This window comes from Anopheles coluzzii, chromosome 3 (genome assembly GCF_943734685.1).
Source record: "Anopheles coluzzii chromosome 3, AcolN3, whole genome shotgun sequence".
Classification (NCBI taxonomy): Eukaryota; Metazoa; Arthropoda; class Insecta; order Diptera; family Culicidae; genus Anopheles; species Anopheles coluzzii.
Genome location: NC_064671.1, coordinates 34,827,933 through 34,838,452, shown reverse-complemented (window position 1 = coordinate 34,838,452; position 10,520 = coordinate 34,827,933). Strand labels below are relative to the sequence as shown.

The 10,520-nt window shown below is 48.7% G+C and overlaps 2 protein-coding genes across 2 annotated transcripts; one reads left to right on the top strand and one right to left on the bottom strand.

Annotated features, from left to right (window-relative positions):
• Nucleotides 1–121: 121 nt before the first annotated feature.
• Nucleotides 122–1,354, bottom strand: LOC120955818 (vesicle transport protein SFT2C). The gene is made up of 3 exons (XM_040376999.2): nucleotides 1,012–1,354; nucleotides 778–929; nucleotides 122–705 (listed from the first exon to the last, which is right to left on the bottom strand). Exons 1-3 carry the CDS (start codon nucleotides 1,204–1,206, stop codon nucleotides 435–437), a joined length of 618 nt encoding a protein of 205 aa, XP_040232933.2. The 5' UTR covers nucleotides 1,207–1,354; the 3' UTR covers nucleotides 122–434.
• Nucleotides 1,355–2,208: 854 nt separating this feature from the next.
• Nucleotides 2,209–6,221, top strand: LOC120955815 (major facilitator superfamily domain-containing protein 1-like). Its single transcript, XM_040376997.2, has 7 exons — nucleotides 2,209–2,605; nucleotides 2,949–3,203; nucleotides 3,533–3,809; nucleotides 3,870–4,604; nucleotides 4,672–4,784; nucleotides 4,860–4,959; nucleotides 5,031–6,221. Exons 2-7 carry the CDS (start codon nucleotides 2,969–2,971, stop codon nucleotides 5,188–5,190), a joined length of 1,620 nt encoding a protein of 539 aa, XP_040232931.1. The 5' UTR covers nucleotides 2,209–2,605; nucleotides 2,949–2,968; the 3' UTR covers nucleotides 5,191–6,221.
• The last annotated feature ends 4,299 nt before the right edge of the window (nucleotides 6,222–10,520 follow it).

Here is a 10,520-nt window from a genome sequence, read left to right as displayed (position 1 = left end):
CTGTCAAATTTGACGTTTTTGAACGAGGAGGACGGAGCAGTGTTGCCAGCCAGAATTGATTGTTGTGCTTTACTTGAATGAAATCGTTGAAAATTGCTGTTTTTGTTACAAAAAGGTTCACAGAAAAGCATTTTTGTTCTTTTATTTTGTTACGTTTATATACGTTGTACGGTTTTATTTGAAAAATACTTTAGTATCGTTATCTGACCGGCCACAGAAAGGTATGCGGGGAACGCCTTCCCTGCGCCCGGCCCAGCAGGACCTGTCCAAGAAAGTAGTGGGGGTACATTTAACCTAAACACATCGTAATTGTAATCTCTGGCTTACGTACAGCTACAGCTAAACATGATATCACACACAGACAGTTGCGCATCGCGATTGCTTTCTCCATGCAGTATAATGCGTCCTTCTCCTCGCTTGCGCTACGCTACTCCTCAAACTGGCAGCGTGCTGGACACGGAACTTCGGAACATGCTGCCGAAAAACTTGACCCCACTCATGCCGCCGGGGACTGCGGCCAGAATCATCCACAGCAGCGTGATGATCTGTGCCACGGCAAACAGCACCGTCAACCCGGTGCTTTGTGCAACCATCGCGAAGTACAGCGTGGCCGTGAGGCAGCACGTGTAGCTGATCGACATGGCGACCCGCTCGCGGGAGAACATCTGCCGGAACATGGCACCGAAGCCGCTCAGGAAGGAAAAGCTACAACGAAATGAGTAAAGGTACATCAATATGTCCTACACACACACACACGCGCGCGCGCTCTTTGCTTACCTCATGATGAAAAACACACTGCCCAGCGTGTAGAGGAGGGCAAACTTTCTCGCCTTCAGTATCAGCACGGGTATGTAGAACGTGGACACGATAATGCAGAATATCCCGAGTCCCATGCATGTCACGAAGCCGACTATCCGCTGGATTCGGGACTGAAAAAGGCACAAGCGCACACGGTTAGGAAACAGAAGCCCTCTTCTTTTCGTCCCCCCCCCCCCCTTCTGCCCAACCTACCAGCTTGGGGCAACAAGTGTCCTGTGTATCCTTGAGCCAACTGTTTGCTTCCGGTTCCTGGTTGCGACCGAACAGCTTGCCCATCAGGTCGGGCGTTGGAAGGGAGGGCATTTTGGGCATCTCGAGCTTGAAGTTTTTCTTCTGATTTTCCTGCAGCAGCAGGTACTCGTCAAGATCGCGCTTGAGATCCGCCATGCTGGTGGTGTGGGTCGTTTGTTTGCTTTTTGGGAAGAAACAAGGGCAGACCTCTTTTTCTGCTGTAGTTTCTAAAAAACACGGAGGCTGCTCGCGCGAGCAGATTCTCACTGCGACACGTATGTTTTGACGTCAACAACAACAACAACAAGCAGACGTGAAGCACCGTTTACACGAGACAAGAATGGGGTAGGTTGGGAGCCGAGTGTAAACTTACGTGATGTTAGCGGAAATAATTGATGTTGTTCAACCAAAGATGAATTTCAGAAGAATGAAGCAAGTCGATTTTTTTATACTTTCCAAAGATTGAGAAGTAGTTCATATTTTCCTTCGTTTTTGCATAAAGATTAATATAAAATCGCAAACACAGTATGTACAGGCCCAATGCTGTCAAATCAGAATACAGGCGGTCCCCGAGATACACGGTACCTCTTATACGCGGATTCGGAGATACGCGGTTTTCTAAATATCACAATTCTTTGAGCAAATTGTACTGATTTGACACATCAATTTTAAATTGCCAAATAATTTCCGTTTTGATCGAATGTTAAAAACTATTTCAAATGGTTTAAAACTGTTATATTCAGTAAGAATCATATCAACTAATTCATAAAGTAACTATAACCTCCTTACTTGCAAAATTACTCGAACATTACTGAAATTTTAGCTGCAAATCACGAGATTCGACCTACGCGGAAATTCGAGATACGCGGTATTTTGTGACCGTTTTCGGTCCCGATTAACCGTGTATCTCGGGGACCGCCTGTAACTGTCAAATGTTGTGTTGTGAATACGTTAACAATTTGCCCTGAAATCACCATTATTTCTATCGAGTCGACAAACAGTTTGTTTTAAAATAATTTTGCTTCCATTGTTCAACGTAAATTGCTCTAAAATGGCCCAATAAGACACAAAATAAGGTCAAAACCCCCTCCCATATGGTACAATCGCAACTGAATCGTGCAGTGTAAACGCGCTTTGTTGTGACGAATAGTTTGTTGTGATCAAATTCACACACACACTCACCCACAGAGAGCTGTGCAAAAGTTGGTGGTGGCCTGTGGAGATAATAAGCGAGGTCCGGCCGTGCGATAGTTTGCTGTCCGATAGAGGATTTAATCGGTGAAGTTGGCCAGAGCAGAACGGCCGCTCGGGCTTCGGTGCCAACGCGTTCCCGCAATCGATTAAATCGCTCCGTCTCTTGCGAGTGTGAGTAGTGTGTGTGCGCGAGTGTGTGTAGAATAAGGCCAACAATTGTGTTGTGATTTGTGCTGGCAGAGGCAGAGGCAGAGCAGTGTTGTGACCTGTTGGCACTGTAGCTTTCGTTTAACATTTCGTTTATTTACCTACGCAATAAACACTGTTTGCGACCAAAAGTCTCACCTACACTGAAGGAGAAGTAAGTTGCTAGGGGCGGTGCATTCCTGGGACTCTACGTCACCGAACTGTCCCCCAGGAGGAGGAGGGGTTCAAGTCAGTTCGCTTCAAACGGGGGGGTGAATGGGAAACTGCTGACCGAAAAATCGGGGCGTTTTTCTAAACACTGTTTGTTTCCGAGTAACGCGCCCGTATGTGGGTCGTCCCTCGTTGCTTGAGTCATTGTGCACTTTGATTGCGTCGGTCACCCGCATCACTCATTTTCTTTGTGTGTTAGCAACGGCCCCCCCCTCTGTCTGCCCCGTCAAAGCCAGTGTGTAATTGCTTGTTTCCCTTTCCTTCTCGCCTTTCCTTTCCGTTCGCAGTTCCGCTGTGAGGCAGCAGCATGCCCCGCCAGTACGAAGAGGATGAGGCCCGCCGTCCTATACTGCAGCCGGACACGGACACGGACGAGCCGACCGGAACCGGCAGTGGTCGCTCCCTGACCCGCCACGGACGGCCAAGCGATGACGACGAGCTGGCGGAGCGGTTGACGGGCTGTGGGGCAAGCGCGTGCTGTAATCCGTCCTCCTTTCTGCACCGCTTCCAGGCCCTTATCTTGATGTGTTTGGTCGGTTTTGGTAAGTGCCGCGAGCGACGCAATTTTCCGCCATAATTGGTACGGTGGCCCGTCCCGATTCCACCAGCTGACGGGGCGCGATTACGCGCGCGTACGCCGTTGTAGATAGATAAGCGACCTGTCAAACACTCACCGGGAAGAAAACACACGCATCGAATGTGGGCCGAATGTGATGGTCTAGTAGCACCGTCTTGGAATCGCGTGCCCCGCGTGTGGGCGTCCGTTTTTATCGCGCGGCATGCCCGGAAGCAAACCTTTGACCCCACCATCGCGTAAGAGCGTTCTGCCTTGCTGCCCCCATTCATTAATTTGGTAATTTGTTTCCCACAGGCTCGTACTTCTGTTACGACAATCCGGGCGCGCTGCAGGATACGTTCAAGTCGGACCTTAATCTCACCACCACCCAGTTCGTGATGCTGTACTCGATCTACTCGTGGCCGAACGTGATCCTGTGCTTTATTGGTGGGTTTCTGATGGACCGCGTGTTTGGCATCCGGCTCGGGACGATCATCTACATGTTTATACTGCTGATCGGGCAGCTGATCTTCGCGATGGGCGCCACGATCAATCTATTTTGGCTCATGATTGTGGGACGCTTTATGTTTGGGTAAGAAGGCAAACAATTCCGCTTTATTTCAGTGTGTAAACTCCTTTTTACGTTTTACAGCATTGGCGCAGAATCGCTCGCAGTGGCCCAGAACAGTTACGCCGTGCTGTGGTTTAAGGGCAAGGAGCTGAACATGGTGTTTGGGCTGCAGCTGTCGTTTGCGCGCGTCGGCAGCACGGTAAACTTCCTCGTGATGGTACCGATCTACAAGTACGTCAAGAGTCTCGGCTACCAGGGCCACATGTGCACCGGGGTTGTCCTTCTGCTCGCCACACTGACCTGCGTAATGTCGATGATCTGTGCGCTCATACTCGGTTGGATGGATCGCCGGGCGGCACGCATACTGAAGCGCAACGATTCGGCCCCGGGAGGAGAGGTAGCGAAGCTGTCGGACGTCCGCACTTTTCAGGTGTCCTTCTGGATGGTGACCGTGATCTGTGTGGCGTACTATGTGGCCATCTTCCCGTTCATTGCCCTCGGGAAGGTGTTCTTTATGCGCAAGTTTGACTTTTCGTCCGAGGACGCGAACACGGTCAACTCGATCGTGTACATTATTGCGGCGGTCGCGAGTCCACTGTTCGGGCTGATTGTCGATCGTACCGGGCGCAATGTGCTGTGGGTGTTCTTGTCCGTGCTGGTGACGATTGTGGCGCACGGCATGCTGGCATTTAGCTATCTGAATCCGTACATTGGCATGATTACGATGGGGTTGGCGTACTCGATGCTGGCCTCCAGCCTGTGGCCACTGGTTGCACTGATCGTGCCGGAATATCAGCTCGGAACGGCTTACGGAATGTAGGTTTTGGAGATTTTCCTTTCTTTACAGTGAGATTAAAGCTTTTATTTTGTTCTTTTTTTGCAGCTGTCAGTCGGTGCAGAACCTGGGCCTTGCCGTGATTTCGATGATCTCGGGAATGATCGTGGATAAGGGCGGATATTTCATGCTGGAAATGTTTTTCATCGGATGGCTCATTGGTAAGCCTTCGTTTTAAATGCCTTTACTGTATTTTTCCCATCTGTTTGATGTGTTTTAAATATTGCTTTCTGCAGTTTCGCTACTGGCCACCATCGTTATCTGGATGTACGACGCAAGCAACGACGGCATATTGAACATGAGCCCTGCGGCGCGTTCTCTTTACGCAAACAAAACGTATGACACATGCGCAAAGCTATTACTAGCTCCCGATTCAACATTAAATCTCCTTTGTCGCACTTTTCCAGCTTGCCGCGCATGTCGGGCGAACCCGGATCGTCCAGCGATATGACCGACAGCCAGCAGGAGCGTGAACGTCGCGCCAAAGATCCGGAAGCGATCCGCAACCGGTACGTAAACCGCGTGCTCGACGGCAACCAAAGCGACACGGAACCGTTGGCTGAGTAAAGGCGTGAGTAACGTCGGAGCAAAGCGTCCGATCGAGGGCGTGCTGGCGTCAAACTCATCCCGCAAGATGAAAACGAAAATGTGCTCGAGCGGTGGAGGCTCATTCCGGTTTTGATGGAGGCTGTGTCCGTGTGCGTCCCCGTGTACGTGTGTATATGTGTGCGTGTGTGTGCGTGTTATGTCTTAAATGTCTCTATCCGTCTACGTATGTAAGACTATTCTTATTCTTTTAGATGTACTTTATAGATGATGGTTATTTTATCGAAACTGATTAGCGAATGAGTGCGTGAGGGAGGAATGTGGGAGGAAAGACTTGAAGGCAAGGCTCGAAAAAAGTGTAATAGCGGGAATGGAAGAGGAAGCTCTCGAAAAATGGCCAAGGTTAGTCGATGGAAAAAGTATTAACCGCAAAGAGGAGAACAGCATAATTCTAATCTAAACCATTCTAACAGCAAAACAAAAGACACTTTAACCACCCAACACTTCCCCTCATTTTTGTATTGTGGTCAGTTGTTTCTTTCCTTCATGTTAGACTGTTTTACAACTATTAGAGTACTGCTACCACAAATAGTGCCAACGATGCCAAAAAAAGAAGGAGTTTTTGGAAGGGAAGAAAACAAGTTACAAAATTTAAACTCACATACACACACACACAAACTTTACAATAGGTGAAAAGGGAAACTGGGTGGGTTGGTTATATTGCATTTTCATTGTTGATGTTATACACACACAGAACGAAAAAAAGCGAGAGTTTACGTTTAAGCGATGGCGCCACTACCACCAAACCAAGTGCGCACACAAAGGAGCGTTGTCGCTTACCTGTACCGTAGCATGTGTTAGTTTAGTAGTGGAAATATATATATTATATTGCATCGGTACGATGCTATTTTACATATCACAAATATCTCGCCCGGGCGTTTATGAGGCTTACCCGGGTCTAGCTGTGAACTATGTATATTGGCCAGAGAGAGAGAGAGAGAGAAAGAGTGGCAAAATATGTTCTAATATACACAAATCTATGCAAATGTAAAGTGTGTTGGTCGATGAGTGTTGGTATAGATTGAAGAGAAAACAAGAAAGTCTAATTATGTTCCTAACTTATGTTTTTCCAAATCGAATTCTCTTGAAAAACATGCTTCCCCTCAAATGCCGCTAGATGTCGCTACAGTTAAACACAAAGGCGTTACGCGGTGTTACGCACGCGTTACAAGAAAACGGTTGAGAGATTTGAATTTTAGCATTAACAATTTGCACAAAAAAAAAACGTGTAGTTCCATATAATTTACATTTTATAAATTTTTATTCATACATTATATAGCTTATTTAACGTTTTTAAATAACTTTCAGTGTGTTTTTAACTATTCTTTCCCCCCGCAGAAATTCAACACCTTTTTCGCTTTGCACACACAATGTTGAGGTAGGACAGCTGAAAAACGATCCTCCCTAACGCGGAACGACTTTAATGGAGGTAGAGAACGGGTAATGAACGTCAGGCAGTTGCCGTTTGCATAATTTACATCGTGTGCGCGCGCGCACACACACACACACACACATATATGCACATTCATTCTCGGCTTATTCCCGACCCCAAAACCACGTCAACTTCATTCAAAAATCTCATGAAATCTTATGATCGACGTGTAGTTTGCGGTTCCCCCTTTCGCTGCGGTTTTGGAGAATGTGCTGCGATCCTCAACTGCACACACTGCAGTTGGTCGGCGCCGAGGGGTGAATGTGAAGGGAGTGGGTGAAATTCCACACTCCGCTCTCTTTCCTCTGCCCCCCCTCCCCTCCACCGATTTAATTCACTTTCATTCATCAAAAAACCCAAGGAGATATTTTCATTGCCCGTTTTGGCCGGGGGAAAGGCGCACACGCAAATGCACCTCGAAACTGCAACCTCTAGAGTGCAGCAGTGGTGCAGTGGCACAGTGTCACCCGTGATTCCAAAAGGGTCGATTCCCGGGCCTAAAAATAGAGAGGGGACACACACACACACACACACAGCCGAGGCAGCAACCCGAACGGTGCAATGGTGAAATAAGTCGCACTTTGTTAGAAATTGCGCTCGTTGTTCCATCAAAAGAACTAACTTTTCCAACTTCCTTGTGAGATGATGTGTGGTGCACGATCCTCCTCCCCCTCGCGCGCTCCAATGCCCTCTCTCATTTTATGCTCCTGCGTGCAGAGTTTCCCTTTTCCACATAGAAAACGCAATGCGCGAAAAATGAATTCTATTATTAATCATTTCTTTTCGCGCAAACTATACCAAAGGAAAAGGTGGTGGGAAGGGAGCGGAATGGAGCGACACCCCCCTTGATGGTGGGAAATGACAGAAAGGGTTTGATTCATTCAATCAGGAGCAACAGCTGAACGCAGCGCAGCCACACAGAGGGGGGAGGTGGGAAAGGATGCTTCGCTGTTTTGAAAATGCTATTTTTAATCGAATTAGAAACATCTAACATGACGTGCGCTCGCACGCGGGAACAAACGTGGCAGTGAAAGGGGGTGAAGGAGGAGAGGGGAAACGAGAGGAAGGGGCAAACATTTGGTGGTGCAATTTGACAATATATTAATCACTTCCGCTGTGGTCCGGTCCGGTCCAGCGAGGTCTCTATGGCACGCTCTTATGACGCTCTATAGGCGTCACATCTCGTTTTTGCGTATGAAATGGACTCCCTTCCCCTCCATGGGAAAGGAAAAGAAATGGTTCGCCCCATACAAAAAAACCCCCATTCAATATTGACGGATTTAGCGAAGATTTTTCCGTATTTGCTTTGCCTTCTCTATAGTAAGCCTTTTTTTCTCTCACAGTAAAGGCTTAAAAAAGCGACAGCCAGGTGGAGCGGGCTGTTGCACTCAATCATCTTCTCTTCGGAGGGTTTTTAGTGGTTTTTTCATATTTTTCACGCCATAAAAGCCCCCGCTCACAGTGACTGCGAAAGTGCTGAAAAAGTGCGCAATAAGAGTGAAATGTTTGCGTTGCGGCATCTTGCCTTCCTGGTTCCGCGGGACATGCACACTGTCTTTCTGTTCCAATTTGGAGGATACAGCAGGGAAAAATACTACACATTCCTTAAAAGAGAGTAGAAAAGGCATCAGAACTCACACAGAAGGTTCAATATTGCATCATGCAAGAAGAGGTGCGATGATAAGGGATAAGAGCGAACGATCGGAAGCATATATTGGAGGTTTTGCTTTAAGAACTCCCAGCCATTTCGTTACTCCCATACAAAGTTGAGGATGAGGGAGCACATTCCAATATGTAAGTAAGCAAAAGGGGGGGGGGGGGGGGCATTAATCTCGCGCTGCATATTGCATGTATGCATAATGAAACGGGATCGCTATCTCGTAACGGCCCTACAGGAAGGAGGGAGTACACGCTTGACTGGTTGACGATTCAATAAATTGCATTACACGCGCTGCTGTCGCATACAATGTCCCCCGTGCAGCAGTGCTCAATGAAGAGAATGCACGATCTAGAAAAGGGTAGAAAACTGGACAAGAGAACACTCCTGTGTGGAAAAAGCACATACACACACGGAAGATGGAGGGAGAAGTGAAGGCGCTTTCTTCGCCTCCGAAGAAGATGCACCACACACACACACACACACACACACACACACACACACGCATGACATAGTAACACGTGGCACAATGGTGTGTACCGAGAAAGAGTCGCAAGAACCCAACCCAACCACGCCCCAAAACATCGGCAACTGGCGATGGCTTTTATGGCTTGGGCGAACTAAAAAGCGGACGCCTGGTGCCCCGGTAGCATGAAGGAGCACTCCTCACTCGCACCCCCATACACACAATAAGGTGATGGTAGAGAAGGGGTGGGAAAATCAATAACATTTACTTCCCGAACCGCCCAGGACTCTCGAGCTCTTTAGCCCCCCTCTAAGGGATGGCAACACTGCCAAAACACTACCTGCCAAATGCACTTTTGGGGGATTGTGTGAGGCTTTGGGTGGAATTGTGGTGTGGAGGGGGAGCTAGGAGACAACATTGTCCTAAACAGCGGCCACAGAGGATCGGCGGGCTCAACAGGCGCGCGTGCTCGTGTATTTGTGTCCGTGTCCGTGTGTCAGTGTTAGTAATGTGAGTGTCCCCCCAACATGTTCTTGGCTGCTGCATTGTGTGGTAAAAGGTTCCACCGGCATCAGCAACATCCAAGCTTCCTTCCAACCGTTGCCATTTTCCCGGAAATCAGATCAGTGCTTTCGTGTGTGTGTGTGTGTGAGAGAGAGAGAGAGAGAGAGAGAGAGAGAGAGAGAGAGAGAGCGAAAGAGAGCGAGAAAGTAACTGGAATGGTGAGAGCTCATACAGCAAAAGGATGCTTCTTGTGCCTGGCACAACGCTGGAAGGGAAAAGTAGGCGATGCATGCAGCAGCGTGGTGCAGCAGCGTGGCGTGTGGAGATCGTTGATTATCGTACCATTCATTGCTATTCTGTCTCTCTCTCGCTCTCTTGCTCTCTCCCTCTCGCTTTATCTCGCTTGTGTCTCCCCAGTACCAAGCAACAACACACAAAGCCCCAGCGCTGACTGAACGCTGGCATCCTGAATAAAAGGGAATTATTGATTTTGTGTGTGTTTCCCAAGCCATCTCTCCTCCCAACCCAGCCACAGGACACAATCTCTCGCCCTCTTTCTCTCTCGCACTCTCTCGCACACATACAATCATCGTTTTCCCTCGCTGTTCCGTTCTGGGCGGAAAGTCCTAGACACAGCGAGTCCTTCCTTCCTCTAACTACTCCTACTACTCCATCCTGCGCCACCTACCTTTTGGGAGGTTTTGTTGGATTCCAGTTCTCGGGTGTGTTTTGTGCATTCATCAGCTACTCCTCTCCCTCCCCATCCAGGAACCCCGTACACAGGACAAAAGAGGGCAGGAGATAGGGGAGATTGTGTGCCGGGCGAGCAGTACCAGCTGAAGCCGGGCCCGGATGAAAAACTGCTTCGGGATGGATGGCCTTCATTGCCTCCCTCTTCTCCCCCGCGCTACCGATCCAAACCGTGTTGCCCCGTTGTTGATGATGTTTGGCGAGGATAAAAGGTTATTCCGTTGTGCTGTGCTTGGGCGGATGGCAGATGTGGTGGGGTGGAAGGGTGTGGGGATTGGGTTGGGTAAAACTTGAGCCGTACACACAACCGTCCCTCAATCGGCACCGGGCGAGCAAGTGGAATGCGGGTGGGAAGGGAGGTCCCTTGTATACACATTGAATTGTAATGAAAATAAACGCTCCGATGTTATTTCTCTTTCCCCGCTTCCCTTTAACTTTTATTCCCCTCCCTCCCAACTCTATTGCATTTCCCCCCCCCCCCC